The sequence below is a fragment of the Dama dama genome, chromosome 12 (assembly GCF_033118175.1).
Source record: "Dama dama isolate Ldn47 chromosome 12, ASM3311817v1, whole genome shotgun sequence".
Lineage (NCBI taxonomy): Eukaryota > Metazoa > Chordata > Mammalia > Artiodactyla > Cervidae > Dama > Dama dama.
Genome location: NC_083692.1, coordinates 73,182,467 through 73,198,402, shown reverse-complemented (window position 1 = coordinate 73,198,402; position 15,936 = coordinate 73,182,467). Strand labels below are relative to the sequence as shown.

General features: G+C 37.9%; 1 protein-coding gene across 1 annotated transcript; it reads left to right on the top strand.

Moving 5' to 3' along the window:
* Nucleotides 1-497: 497 nt before the first annotated feature.
* On the top strand, nucleotides 498-15,631 carry EMC7 (ER membrane protein complex subunit 7). The gene is made up of 5 exons (XM_061157649.1): nucleotides 498-791; nucleotides 4,353-4,472; nucleotides 11,027-11,165; nucleotides 12,695-12,775; nucleotides 15,157-15,631. Exons 1-5 carry the CDS (start codon nucleotides 559-561, stop codon nucleotides 15,307-15,309), a joined length of 726 nt encoding a protein of 241 aa, XP_061013632.1. The 5' UTR covers nucleotides 498-558; the 3' UTR covers nucleotides 15,310-15,631.
* The last annotated feature ends 305 nt before the right edge of the window (nucleotides 15,632-15,936 follow it).

Genomic DNA, 15,936 nt, shown 5'->3' with positions numbered 1-15,936 from the left:
TGTGTGTGTGTGTGTTTTGTTTTACATTTCAGGTGGCGCTAGTGGTTTAAAAAACAAAACAAAACCCGCCTGCCAATGCAGGGGGCATAAGAGATGAGGGTTCGATCCCTGAGTTGGGAAGATCCCCTGAAGGAGGGCATGGCAACCTACTCCCACTCTTTCCTGAAGAATCCCAAGGACAGAGGAGCTTGGCGGGCTACAGTCCACAGGGTCGCAAAGAGTCGGACACGACTGAGGCGACTTAACAGGCAACACACACTTAAGATCCTCGTCCCTCTCAGTGGGGACCACGGCAACTCACACTTTACTTTCACTTTGGGGGCAATTGCCTTAAAGTGGCGCACCTCACAGCGCCCTCCATTCTCTAGCGCGCGGAAGTCGCCGCAACACTCGCATCTCGCTAGTGGATTGGACGAGGCTCCTGCGCTGCGTTTTGAGCCCACAGTGGGCGCCCGAAACCGGCGCGCAGAGATGACGACATCAGCGCGCGGCTGCGGCGACTGCGAGAGACTGGGAGGGTTTCCGGGGCTACCGGCCTGACCGCCGAGACCTGCTGTCATGGCGGCCACTCTCTGGGCCTTCTTTTCCGTCCTCCTGCTGCTACTATCGAGGGATGCCCAGAGCTCGGAGGTGTCTGGGTCTACCTCTGAGGGGTCAGGAGGGAGTGGGGTCGGCATTGGAGATCGCTTCAAGATTGAGGGGCGTGCGGTTGTTCCTGGAGTGAAACCCCAGGACTGGATCTCGGCGGCCCGAGTGCTGGTAGACGGAGAAGAGCACGTCGGCTTTCTGAAGTGAGCATCCTGAGGGCAGCGCGAAAGCAATTGGGATGGAAGCTGCAAGGGAATTCCCCCTAGGGGCGCTGAGTGTCAAAACCTGACGACGTCGCTGCCCGAGGGTGAAAGGGCAAGCACCGCTAGCGGGGCTGTGCCGGGGGTACCTTGCCAGGCAGTCTGACGTTTTCCCCTTCACGATCCTGTACCACAGAAATGAGGATAGCAGGTGCTCGTCCCAGGGCCAGAGCAGTGGATCAGTTATCTTCAACTCCCTTTTAGCCCTGGATGGGGACCACCACTTCTGGGCCCTGGGGACAGGTGGACCCTTTATTTGTCTTTTGATGAATTCTTTCCTTTTTTACCTCATCTGGTTTTCCTGGAATTTGGCCTCTTTTTCCACTTCATTTCAGTCTTTTGGTAGCTTCATGTTGTGTAGAATGATGCTAAGCAAGTGGGAATTCTCAAAGCCCACAGGGCTTCTAGTGATGACACAGACTGGAGGCTAATGTTGCTACTTCTAAAATTAATGGGCCCTCAAGTCCCTAATCAAAGCACCTTTTTTGCCTGGAAGTGGGATTGTTGTTCTTTTTTACACTTGAAGTTATCGAGGGATTTGCAGCATCACTGTTGTCATTTATGTAAGATTATACAGTGTTTATGCTCTTCTGTCCTGACTGGCAATGAATAGAAATAGGATTTGAGCCTATATTTAAAAGACGTGGGGAATTTATTAGCACTGTAGTTCTGCATCAGCCTGCTTTTCAGGTATCTAGGCATAAGTGTAATATGATGTTTTAAATCTTTCAATTGCTGCTTGGAAAGTGAAACTTTGAACTGAAAGTATTTAGTAAAGGAAGTGTCCCTCTGGTGGGTTTGTATACTAACAAGTGGTATCTGAAAACAAGACAATTTAATTCTAAATATGTTTTGTAAATATTCAGAGTCTCCGGGTGCCTTCGAATGAGAATTTCAAACTCAGTTTAATAAATAGTGAAGAGAAGCTTACGATCATTTTTAAAGTGCTGTTTATCATTAAAAATCTGGCATTAGGCCATTCTTGAAGTTTTACCCTAATAAATGATCTTTTAATAATAAAACTCTCATTAAGCTTTAGAAAATTAGCCATGATTAACCATTTGATCTCTCTTCTGCCATATACAGTTTTTAAAATAAGCATTATTTTTATTGAAAATAATTTGTGATTTGTTTATTGAAGAAAATATAAACAGAATACAGATAGCAAGCCTGAGCATTTTGTTACATCTTTTGGGAATTATATGACATTTTTATACTGATATACAATATACAGTGCTTTGTAACTTTTTTTCATTTAATTTTTGTTTTAATTTTTCATTTAATATTTTGTGAGCAGCTTCTGGTGCCATTTCGTGTTCTTTCATGTATATGTAGAAAGGTTGAGAATTAATATGAGGGGCTTATTGTGGCAACCATTTTGGAAGAGGGATAGGTAATTTGTCCTGTACCTGTTATACATAACTAGCCTGCAATTTTGACTGTGTTTATGCTTGTTGAAGGTGACTTGAGACTTTACTAATAGAAGATTAGGGGAGTTTCAACTGAAGACTACCCATGCCACTTCTTTCTCTCATCACTGTGTATGTGAACTTAATTTATCTTGTCCTCTGTTTGGGGGCATTTAGATAGTTTTCAGTTTTTTTTAATTATGTGTTATGCTTTATATAAGATTATATACTATAAATTTTTTGAACTGTTTATTATGGAAAACTTCAGACATATGCTAAAATAAACAGAATAACTTAGGAACTCATCACAGCTTACTGTTTGATTTCATATCTGCTATATGCACCTCTTTACTTTCTTTCTGGAATATTTTAATATGATCTTAAACATAATATAATTTCACTTGTAAAAGCACTGTTATGTATCTCTGAAAGATAAGGGCTTAAAAAACTCACAGTACCGTTACTGATTTCACAAAATATGTAATAATGTCATTTAGTACCCAGTCCATTTTTATGTTTCCCCACTTACTTCAGAAATACTTTTAATGTGCTTATTCTTTCAGATCAGAGTCCAGCAAGGTCTGTGTATTGCAGAGTACATTTTAAAAACCAGGTTTTAAGTTTTCATTGTTAAATGTGTATGTTATCTTTTAAAGTAAACTGTTTACCTTAGGATGAAAAATATATTTGCTTTTTCTTTATGCCATTAGTTCTGCTATTATTTGTGTTGCACAGGAATTAATTGAACTCTTTGTTTTTCTGGACCTAGAAAAAAAATTTGAAATTCATTCAGTTAGGGTTCCATCAAGAAACTGAATAATTAGAGTAATTCAAGGAAAGTTTAATGAAAGGATTAACCAGGGTGGTCGTGTTGTAAGGAAACAATCAGATTAAGCAGTACTCCGAAGTTTACAACATCAAGGCTGTTGTCACCTCTAAGGCTGAATGGAGGCAGGGAAATAGAAGTTATTGGAATCTAGAAAAGAGGAAAGAACGGCCTAGAGAGGAGCTGGGTCCCTTGCCAAAGCCAGTCAAGGGGCCTCGCATGGAAAGAGCTGGGAGGAAAGTATACTAAGCTTGTTTTCTTCCTTTCCTGCTGTTCGGAGAGGAGAAGGTTGGAGAATGATCTGAGGGAAAATAGAAGACGTCTAGCCCAGAAATAAGTTAACTTGATGTTTATATTTCAACTCTGTTTCAGTTTAGTGTGTACTTTGAAATAGTATGGAACTTTTTCCTCTTACTTTTTAGTAAACATGGTGGATGTGACAGAATCATTCCTTTAACTGTGAAAGAGCCTAATGATGTAAGGAACATTATTTTAACGTTATTGTGAGACTGGCAGTTCTTTGATAAAATCAGTCCTTTTAGAATCTTTGTTCTCCTGAATCATAAACTTTTTTTGCCATCAGAATGGCAGTTTCTCATTAGCAAAACAAATTAATTTTGGTCTGTGAACCTGAAATGACTAGTTCTGGATGGGGTAGTTTTCTTAGTCTAGAAGGTTTAGGAGAATCAGTAAGGTAAAAGTGGATGGTTTTAATTCCCATAAACATTTTAAACTTACACATAGCCAAAAAGAAGTAACCAAAATAGATAGGAACTATTTGTAACAAGTGGAACAAGCAATATTTAATTACTTTTTTTTTTTTTGTAAAAAAGAAGAAAAAACAAGAAAACAAAATGCAAATTAAAACTAGGGAAAAAAGCCATTTTTAATTAAGAAATTGTTGGAGGGGTTTGGCAAAATTGGAACCCCAGTATTGTAGGAATAACATATTCATTCCCTTGAATGAAGACATGACTTTAAAGTTGGACTTGTACTCCTATCACCTCTCATCTCTGTCCTGCAGATGGAAGAGAAGTGCTTTCTGTGTCAGGGTTCTCTGTGGAATGTTCTGGGGCATTTTCATTATCCATGAGGTGTAATTATGGAAGCTGAAATGTGGAACAACTCTCACCAGTTTGGGTTTGTTTTATTTTGCTAAATACTTTGTCATTTTGGGGGGTATTGGTTTGGGAGTTAACTGATGATTTAAAACAAAGGAATAAACTGTTGATCATAAGTGACTAAATAATGATAATTTCATTGTTTCAGGACGGATGGGAGTTTTGTGGTTCATGATATACCTTCTGGATCTTATGTAGTGGAAGTTATTTCTCCAGCTTATAGGTTTGATCCTGTCCGAGTAGATATCACTTCAAAAGGCAAAATGAGGTAAGGACAGCTGATTTAATTTTTACCATAGGCTAGGCTCCTGAGTACCTCATTATATATTCCTTTCAGAGTTTATATTTAAGGTTGAAAGATTTCTTCTTTAAACTGAAGGTATTCCTTAAAACATTTAAAGCATCCTTATATTGTTCTAATTTGAGTATTGATAATATTGTACAGTTGAACTTTCTCCTGCTCTGGCTTAATATTTATTTTAAAACTCCTGATATGACTATATAGAGAAGAGGTAAGATTACTTACTATAGGAGCAAAAGCACTGTGAAAGTTTTAATTGAAATGCGATTATTAAAGTTGGAAATAATTTAACTTTTCTAAGTTGAAAATATTTATCATTTGTTTTTCATTGGGATATTTTGATAATTTCATGGAGTTTATTTCAAAATGAGGATCGTAATGAGAAAAAGTACAGTATTAGAGGCTGGAAGACAGGAAAAAGTTTTAGAATTTCTAAGTAGATGAACACATGCTTTGAAGTCGAGTGAAAATTTTGAACTAATTCTGGAATATCACAGACCCCTTTCAAGTTAGAATCGGTTGTGTAGATGTCCACAGTGTTCAGATTTAGCCTTCTGCTATTATAAGCCCAGTTGATTTATTTGTTATTAGTCTCATGCCAATAGTGCTCTCTTTGGTGTAATCTGACCAGGAGGTATAGGAAGCAGTTTTCTTTCTTGCTTGTTTGCTTTATTGAGCTGTAATTGACAAGTACCAAACAGTTAAAATGGTAATATCTCTTCTTTGTTTGAGCTATCACAGAATTACTTCGTGTTGCCGTAATCAATCTTTTCAGGTAGCTCAGTGGTAAAGAATCTGCCTGCCAATGCAGGAGACTCAGGACTCTTGAGTTCAATCCCCGGGTTGGGAAGATCCCCTGGAGAGGAAATGCCGACCCCCACTCCAGTATTCTTCCCCTGGAAAATCCCATGGACAAAGGAGCCTAACGGGTTACAGTCCACAGGGTTGCAAAGAGTCGGACACAGCTGAGCAACTAAGCATGCATGCAGTAATAAAAAAGAGGTCATGCAAAGGCAAAAATAATTTGGGGTTAGAGGAACTGTATTTTATTACTGATCTTTTCTTCACATGCCTAGCATATTTAGGTTGATTTGTGGAGACCTCAGGTTGAGTTGATGTAAGAGAGGTGTTTGGTTTGTACCATAAGGTTTATATTTGAGTCAGCGTTTACTCCCAAAGTGCTTTCCTTCTTCCTGTACTTTTTTTTTATTATTGAACATTTTTAAAGTATAATATGTAAATATGTTGTAATTAAAATAGTCATATGTTGAGCTTTATATCATACATCCGTTATATCAGCTATATGTTAGTTCATTGATGTCAGCTCCTGATAATGGATAGGTAGAGTTTTCTTTTTCCTCTTTTAGCATGTGTAGTGAACGCAGTTATTCTGTGTAATTTAAATTCTTGGTATTATTATGAAACCAATACTGTGATGCTATGAAAAATACATTCTTTAGAAGCAAATTACTTTCTCCTATATTTTTGAAGTTAAATTGTTGTCTTAGAATATTCTACTTTGTCCAGATTCTAATATTACTTGGCTACTCAGAACAAGGGTAAAACTTTAGTTAAAGTGATATCCTGCAAATATGTTTATAAATATTTTTAGTGTAATAAATGGATTGTTTCAAAGTAATTGAATCTCATTAGCTATTGACTTTCTCATGTCTTTTTAGAGGCATAAAATTTAAAAAATATATATTTATATGTAAAACCTCTAGTATGTTAATATCTAAACTGTAAAGAATGTATCATGACTTTTTATATATTTTAGAATTGCAAGTGTGGACATGGAGGGGTTTGTAGATTTACCATATGCACTTTATATAAGTTTGAGAGTCTTTAAAAAATACTGAAAATACTGGGAGTTCCCTGGGGTTCAGTAGTTGGGACTCTGCACTTTCATTGCAGTGAGCCTGGGTTTAATCCCTCGTTGGAGAATTAAGATACTATGAGCTGAGTGGCCAGGCCAAACAAATAAAAAACTGAATACTGGAGGGAATGAGAGTTGTTTAAAATGGGATATCTGTTGATTAAAAACTCTTAATTTGTTCTTATTTATTCTTTTTACTTTGAATTATGAATAAAGCTGTTGTTCAGTTTCTAAGTCATGTCTGACTCTTTGCGATCGCATGGCGTCCCATGTGGCACGCCACATTTCCCTGTCCTTCACTATCTCCTGGAGTTTGCTCATATTGATGTCCTTTGAGTCAATGATGCCATCCAACCGTCTCACCCTCTGTCACTCCCTTCTCTTCTTGCCTTCAGTTTTTCCCAGCATCAGGGTCTTTTCTAATGAGTCAGCTTTTCATATCAGATGGCCAAAGTATTAGAGCTTCAGCTTCAGCACCAATCCTTCCAATGAATATTCAGGGTTGATTTCCTTTAGGGTCGACTGATTTGATCTCCTTGCTATCCAAGGAGTCTTCTCTGGCACCACAGTTCAAAAGCATCAATTCTTAGGAGCTCAGCCTTCCTAATGGTCCAGCTCTCACATCATTTATGACTATACAGACCTTTGTTGGCAAAATCATGTCTCTGCTTTTTAATATGCTGTGTAGATTTGTCATAGCTTTTTTTCCAAGGAGCAAGCATCTTTTCATTTTATGGCTACAGTCACCATCTTCAGTGATTTTGGAGCCCAAGAAAATAAACTCTGCCACTGTTTCCATTTTTTCTCCATCTGTTTGCCATTAAGTGATGGGACCAGATGCCATGATCTTAGTTTTTTGAATGTTGAGTTTTAAGCCAGCTTTTTCACTCTCCTCTTTCACCCTTATCAAGAGGCTCCATTAGAATGGTATCATCTGCATATCTGAGGTTGTTGATATTTCTCCCAGCAATCTTGATTCCTGCTTGTGCTTCATCCAGCCCAGCATTTTGCATGATGTACTCTGCATATAAGTTCAATAAGTAGGGTGACAATATACAGCCTTGACGTGTTCTTTTCCCAATTTTGAACCAGTCCATTGTTCCATGTCCAGTTCTAACTGTTGCTTCTTGACCTGCATACAGTTTTCTCAGGAGGCAGGTAAGGTGATGTGGTTTTCCCATCTGCTTGAGAAGTTTCCACAGTTTGTTGTGATCCACACAGGTTTTTGCGTAGTCAGTGATGCAGAAGTAGATGTTTTTCTGGAACTCTCTTGCTTTTTCTATTATTGAACTAATTGGCAATTTGACCTCTGTTTCCTCTGCCTTTTTTAAATCCAGCTTGAACATCTGGAAGTTCTCGGTTCAGGTGCTGTTGAAGCCTAGCTTGAAGGTTTTGAGCCTTACTAGTGTGTGAAATGAATGCAGTTGTATGGTAGTTTGAACATTCTCTGGCATTGCCTTTCTTCTGGATTGGAATGAAAACTGACCTTTTCCAGTCCTGTGGCCACCACTGAGTTTTCCAAATTTGCTGGCATGTTGAGTGCAGCACTTTCACAGCATCATCTTTTAGGATTTGAAATAGCTCAACTGGAATTCCATCACCTCCACTAGCTTTGCTTGTAGCGATGCTTCCTAAGGCCTTCTTGACTTTGCACTCTAGGATGTCTGGCTCTAGGTGCGTGACTCCACCATCATGGTTAGCTGGATCGTGTAAGACTTTTTTTTGTGTAGTTCTGTGTATTCTTGCCACCTCTTCTTAATATCTTCTGCTTCTGTTAGGTCCTTGCCATTTCTTTTCTTTATTGTGCCCATCTTTGCATGAAATGATCCCTTAGGTAGCTCCAGTTTTCTTGAAGGGTCTTTCCCATTGTATTGTTTTTCTCTATTTCCTTGAATTGTTCTCTTAAGAAGACTTTCTTATCTCTCCTTGCTATTCTCTGAAACTCTGTATTCAATTGGGTGTATCTTTTCCCCTTTTGAATAAAGTAGTCTAAGCAGTTAGAAATATTTTCCTAAAATACAAAGTTTTATTCGCCCTTTCACCTTGGATAAAGAGTACTACCTGCTTTAACTTTTAAGGATTGGTTGCAACAGTGGGATTCATGTTTGCAGATTTATTCCTGATGATTGGATACTTGAAGCATAGCTTTGAAAAAAGGCCCTTATCATTTTAATAATTGGGGGCTGGGCAACAGAGTAGAGAACAAAGAAGGATTTATATAAGATACTAATATTGTTGACCAATGTTTTGCAAGTGTCCATGATAAATTAGTTTCAAATAAATGGGACTTCCATTTCTGACATTTTGGCCAAATGAAAAATTTTAGAAATGCTGGATAAAACATGATAAAAATTTCCTTTTAAATGTATAACTCCCCCAAAAGTAAGGGAATTTCCCAGAGAATAAACTGTTTTCCCACCTGGGGAATTTGTTATTCTCTCACCAAGATGCTTAGATTTTATTAGCAGTGTGTAGATGGAAGGCAAGCTTTGGGCATTCTGGGAGTCAGAGTCAGACTAGAGACTTGGTTCTCTCCTCAACCCTTGGCCTGAAACCCAAGAGATCAGATTCCCAACCTGGCCCTGGCTTTTGGAGGGAAAAATCTACCTGAAAATTGATGGTTATACCCTCATTGAAATTTGGGGTATGCACTTATTACTTCCTGCATGATCCAAAAAATTCCAGTCTGAAAAATTAATAATGTGATCCCTGGTCATAATCCTGGACTCCTGGCAGAGATGAGTGCATAACCTCTCTGGAGGCAGATACTCTCTGTCCACACCCAAACATAAGTAACGTCTACTTAACTTATAAAAAATACCCAAGAAAGCAATGTCCATGGAGTTAGCAGATGAATCAGACATCTGATAACTCTAATTTTATTTATTTGTTTATTTATTTTTGGCTGTGCCGTGTCTTTGTTTTTGTGCGGGCTTTTCTGTAGTTGCAGGAAACGGGCTACTCTCTAGTTGTGGTGTGAGGGCTTCTCACTGCAGTGGATTCTCCTGTTGTGGAGCGCCAGCTCTAGGGCTCCAGGGCTGCATTAATTGCGTCTCCTGGACTCTAGAACACAAGTTCAGTAGTTGTGGCACTCGGGCTTCGTTGCTCTATGGCATGTGGGATCTTCCCAGATCAGGGATGGTCCTCATGTCTCCTGTATTGGCAGGTGGAGTCTTCACACTGAGCCACCGGGGAAGCCCTGAGAACTCTAGATAGTAGAACTATTGGATATAGACTAGATAAGATGGTTTAAGGTATATTTAAAATGCTTTAAACAAAAATACTCCTTGCCATAATACCAAAATAGACCATAGATAATACCAAATAGACCATATGAAAAATAAAATAAAATTGAACTTTTGCAATCAGTGTATGCTTTGGAATATAAAACTCAATGAATGTGTGGACAGATCAGAAAAATTAGCCAGAAATCAATACAGATGAAGGAAAGGACTCTGAATGTGAGAGTTTAACAAGATGTGGAGCAAAGAATGAAAAAGGCACTACCCTGATGGTTCAGTGGGAAAGAATCTGCCTGCCAGTTCAGGAGACATGGGTTTGATCCCTCATCCAAGAAAATCCCATATGCCATGGAGTGACTAAGCTCTTGCTCTGCAATTATTGAGCCTGTGCTCTAGAGCCCAGGAGCCGCAATTAATGAAGCCCTCCAGCCCTAGAGCCGGTGCTCCGCAACAAGAGAAGGCACTGTAATGAGAAGCCTCCTCAGCAATGGAGACCCAGCACAGGCTCCTCTGCACCCTCCTGGCCCCTGCCATAAAGAATGAAATGGTCTGGAGAAGGAAATGGCAACCCACTCCAGTATTCTTGCCTGGAAAAATCCATGGACAGAGGAGTCTGGCGGGCTGAAGTCCATGGGATTACATGACTGATCGTGTGTGCACGAGGGTGGAGGGAGATGGGTTGGTAGCAAGAAACTGGTTGAACTAAAAAATAAATAAATAAATAAATAAAAATAAAGACTCGATAAAAATGAAAAAAAAAAAAAGAATGAAATGATCTAACACTTGTCTAATAGAAGTTCCAAAAGGAAATGATAAGAGGAAATGGGGGAAGCAATTTTTAAAAAGTACACTGAAATATGTGTGGACATGGGTGATTAAAATTCATAGCATGTCTGGTAAAAATGTAATGTTACCACCTATGGCACTGTTGCAGGACTTTTTGAGTCATAAGTTTTTCTTGCAAAATACCCTATGCAATTAGGTATTCCCCATAATGCATATCTCAGACAATCAAAAAATTCCAACTTTTTATATATTTATAGCAAAATAAGTTTATTATTAAATAGAATCAAAGAGCTTTAGAGCTGGAAGAATTCCAGAAGAACTTTTGGTATAACCAGAAAAGTTAAGAACTTAAGACTTACAAGCCTGGGTAATAACAGATCTATAACTAGAAACTAGGTCTCTTGATTCTAAATCTAGTTTCTTTTCTGCATTTTGCTAAGTATTTTAGACATATAGATGAAGCTTCTTTGATCAGATTTCCAAGATCAAAAATTTAAATGCCAAAGCATTCTGGAAAAAGCTAAAGGTAATTATAAGGCATACTAATATAAGCAGTTCTTTTAACTAGTAATGCTTGTAATAGGAATACTGATGCTTTTTTCATGTTGCTTTATCAGAGCAAGATACGTGAATTACATCAAAACATCAGAAGTGGTCAGACTGCCCTATCCTCTCCAGATGAAATCTTCAGGCCCACCTTCTTACTTTATTAAAAGGGAGTCTTGGGGCTGGACAGACTTTCTGATGAACCCAATGGTATGTATCAGGCTATAATAAAGTACCTTTACTAATCTCTACTTTGCTTACAGACAATTGAAAAATCCTAACCCTGTGATAGGAAAGCTGGGGTCAGATTGTTGGATGAAAGGATTATTGTGACTAGTTTATGAATTTCAAGAAAATAATAGCTTTGGGACTACATAATGAAAAAAATAGTATCAAGAATGGCATGGTAGATTTGACATTGAAATATGCAGCAGAAATTAGATAAATACTTACATTTAAAATTTACATAGAATGAGTATGTGGTAAGTCTCCATGGGGTTGCAGAGAGTCAGACCTGACTGAGCAGCTAAACACACACACAGTCATGTGATAAGTCACACATGTAATAAGTCATGTGATAAGTCACATGTGTGGTAAGCCACACATGAAGTTAGCTCTCATTCTCATACTACCTGTGAATGTGCCATCACTTAATAAATTGCCCTCTTGATGGGACAAGTACGTGTTTTTTCTCTTTCTTTTGAATGTGGAATGAACAGAAAAGTTATTCTGTGGTAGTCTAAGTACTTGATATTTTCATGAAATGATGTTACGGTATCCACTATTATAAAATTCTAATAGCATAATTCTTCAGGAAAAAAGTTAACTTTTTTTTTCTTTGCTGTTTTTTGAAACTTGAATTGTTACCTTAGAATTATTTAAGTGTTAATCATATTTCTTGGTGATAGTTATTTAGATCACAAGGAGGGATGTTTCAGGCTGTATATCCTTTGAGAGGAATAAATTAGTACCTGGAATCTGCAGTTAGGCATGAAGAAGCAGGAGGGTAGAGTGGATGGACGAAATCAGTAGTGAGACTCCAAAGCTAATTGAGAAATATCTTCCACGTTCTCATTTCTGAAATTTCCATGGGAATATATGCAGTGTGAGAAGCTCTTAGGTCGTTTTTTAAAACTTGTCTGCTATAGTAGTTGCCTAGTAGTATATTGTACATTCAGTTCAGTTCTTGTCCGACTCTTTGTGACCCCATGCCAGGCCTCTCTGTCCATCACAAACTACCGGAGTTTGCCCAAACTCACGTCCATCGAGTCGGTGATGCCGTCCAGCCATCTCATCCTCTGTCATCCCCTTCTCCTCCTGCCCCGAGTCCCTCCTAGCATAGAAGGGGGCTATTTTGTTTTCTCCAAAAACTGCAAGTCATCTGGAAAAAGCTCAGCTGGTCATCACAATCACCAATCTCAGTGGCAGACTGCAGATTGAAGAAAGTGAACAAATAGTTCTGTTTGCAAACTGTTTGCAAACTCTGAACTCTGCAAAATGATAGGTAGCACAGATATGAAGCAAGGTGTCTGTATGAAAGTCCACACAAACTTATAGATAAAGCTCTTATATTACAACAGTGCACTTTGCTGTCATCAGGGCTCATTCAATAGAATTGAAATGGTGACTGCTAGTTTTATTCATTTTACAATATTCAATTCCATCATTGGTTGTTAAGTTCAGATTTTGTTCTACAGTTAAGTGGAAAAAATATTTTCTAAATTTTTTTTCTTTCACAGGTTATGATGATGGTTCTTCCATTATTGATATTTGTGCTTCTGCCCAAAGTGGTCAACACAAGTGATCCTGACATGAGGCGGGTAAGATGACTGAACCATGTTCTGATGCCTGGCCATCCATTGTGGCTGAATGGCTTGCATTTGTCCAGCTTTATCCTAATTCCCAAGCCAAACTCATCTACAGGTTGTGTTGATACAGTATTATATGTTTCTGGTATTTAATTGTTTCCATTGGACCAGATAGATTCAGTTGGTTCTGTCTAATAAAAACCTGGATCTCTTCATATAGTTAAGACATTCTATTTAGTACTTGCCTCTTTGTACCTCACTTGTTAAATAGTTGAAATGCATAATGATTCTGGTATACCTAATCTAAATATTTCACTAAATGGTAGCTTCTTATAATCTACCTTTATTTTATAAAGTTCTTCAGAGTATATACTTTTAGTTTATATATTCAGACACACAAAAGAAGTTTTGATAAACCACAGGAGAAAAATAGAATAGTCGTTTTCAAACTCTACCACAAGATCATACTGTTTGGTGAGGGGGATAGGAGTTGCCAATTAAGATGCTTCAAATTTAGTGCCACCATCTCATCTCTTATAAATATTGGCTTCTGTATAAAATCTTCAGAATTGAAAAAAAAATTATCTATTCTTCAACCCAAACCATCAACATAGAACTCCTGAATTCCAGGTTTTTCTGTTGTATTTAATATACTGATGTATTTACACCTACTGATTACTGAATAAATATTTATTATCAATTTTTAGGTTCTGGATACAGGGGATACAAAGATGGGTTATATGTCATCTCTGTTGTCAACAAGCTCAGTTAACTATAGGAAACAATGTATTTATAAAGCACTCTTCTTTCCATCAAAGGATTGTGTGTGTGTGTGTGTGTGTGTGTGTGTGTGTGTGTGTTTTAAATGGAAAAATAAGCTATCCATAAATAAAAATGTCTGCTGGCTGAGGTACTAGGTGATTAAGTTCTGTTAAGGCGTATATCCCATGCTGGAATGGCAGAAAAAAACTTCATGAAAGAAGAAGGCTTTATGATGTTTCAAAATATTTTATTGCTAAGTTTTGGCGTCTTTGCCTCAGTGTTGGTCGGAAAGTGTACCTCCTGTATCCTTGTATCTGTTAAGGCAGTTAACTCTGTGGTATCAATAGAAGGAAGCATTAGAAGTCACACTGGGTTAAAAATTCATTTCTTGCAAAATGCTTTTCACATAGTATGAAGTATAAAAAGCTGTTCATTCAAGAGCTTCAGAATTGAACAGATTCAAAAATAGAGTTGATATATTTTTGCAGAGATTCAAGACCTGTTACCATATACATTTAATTCTTGATTACTAGGGGATGTTAATATATCTGATTTATATTTATAATGTTTCTTTTCCTGGCCTTATTTAAAGCATTTTTCTCCTTGAAAACTCTACCTTTGGGGAGAAAGCCCTAGCTAATAATTGAATTAAAAGCTCAATTTTAAATGATAGATAATGATAGATAATAGGGTATTTCCTATTTTGTTTCATGTCTGAACCAATACAATTATGAGTTCACTTTTGTAATGTCACATGAAATTCAAATGAAGCAGACATTAATATTGTCAAAAGTGGAACAGTACTTTAGAGATTGTTGGCCCAGTAAGGGGTAGGACAGAAACCTCAGAATAAAAGTACTATTTCCTTAGGTCCTGCCAGTGGCGGTAACATTTGTGTTGCTTGCTTTACATGCTGTAACTGAGGTCATTCAAGTCATACAGTGTTCATAGATTTACTAAGGCCCTTAGGAATCCCTGGTGGCTCAGAGGGTAAAGCGTCTGCCTGCAATGCCGAAGACCTGGGTTCGATCCCTGGGGCAGGAAGATACCCTGGAGAAGGAAATGGCAACCCACTCCAGTATTCTTGCCTGGAGAATCCCATGGACGGAGGAGCCTGGAAAACTATAGTCCATGGGGTCACAAGAGTCGGACACGACTGAGCGACTTCACTTCACTTTAGGAATCAATTCTTGGAAATGCTATAGTTATCTTCAGACTTTTCTGATAGCTTGATATATAGTTAAAGATTGATATTCTAGCTAAATGCATCTAGAAGAAGCATGAGTTTAAAAATACTTGTTAAAACAAAGTATTTTAATCAGAAAACAAAATTAGGTTGCAGGAATATAATCACATTATGTCCATTATCAGAGAAAATCCCCTTTACAAAAACATAAATGGAATCAAACCCCAGGCAACACTTTTGAGCATTTACTGAGGATCAGAATGCTGAGTGATATAAGGGAAGCATGAAACATGGTTTCGAAATGCTCTTGGGTGTGACATTACATCATTGCTCAGAACCAGTACCTTTTACGTTTCTTTCCTCCTTCCTTAGTGGAATTGTTAGTTGCTAGGTGACTTGAAAGATCCCTGTGCCTTTCATATCAATGTGCTTTGTCTTCCCACAGGAAATGGAGCAGTCAATGAATATGCTGAATTCCAACCATGAATTGCCTGATGTCTCTGAGTTCATGACAAGACTCTTCTCTTCAAAATCATCTGGCAAATCTAGCAGTGGCAGCAGTAAAACAGGCAAAAGTGGGGCTGGCAAAAGGAGGTAGTCAGGCAGGCCAGAGATGGCATTTGCACAAACACAGTAACACTGGGTGACATCCATGTCTTGAGGGAAAACCGTGTGAAGCAACTACTGTAAACCTGAGTCATCCTTAAAGTTGATCTCTCGTAACTGTTATGTGTGGTAACTCTTTAGCACATGTTTTATATTTGGTACACAAGGAAACCCAGCTTTCATCCTTTGTTTGTATGAGGTCAATATTGATGTCACTGAATTAATTACAGTGTCCTATAGAAAATGACATTAATAAATTATATGAAGTATGATACATTATGTATATTAAAATAAGTCTTAATCCAGAGACAAAATTATCTTGTCATTTTTTTTCAGTTTAAAGTTTCCTTTGTTCCTTAAAATTTTCTTCTGTCTTTCATTATCTGAGGCTTGAACTTAACCTTTCCTGTTTAACACCTGCTTGGTGTTTTTAGAACAGCATGCACCATGGGTTTCTGTGTAACTAGACCATTTAAAATTCTTAGTCCTGCCCTGTAGTTTTAACATTCCCTGATATTTGAAGTAGAACTCCATGTTCCTGATGTAGTTTTAATTTTTATTATTACAGCTGGTTTCAGAGTGTGGATATATGAATTAGAGTGGATGTTATCAATCTTTA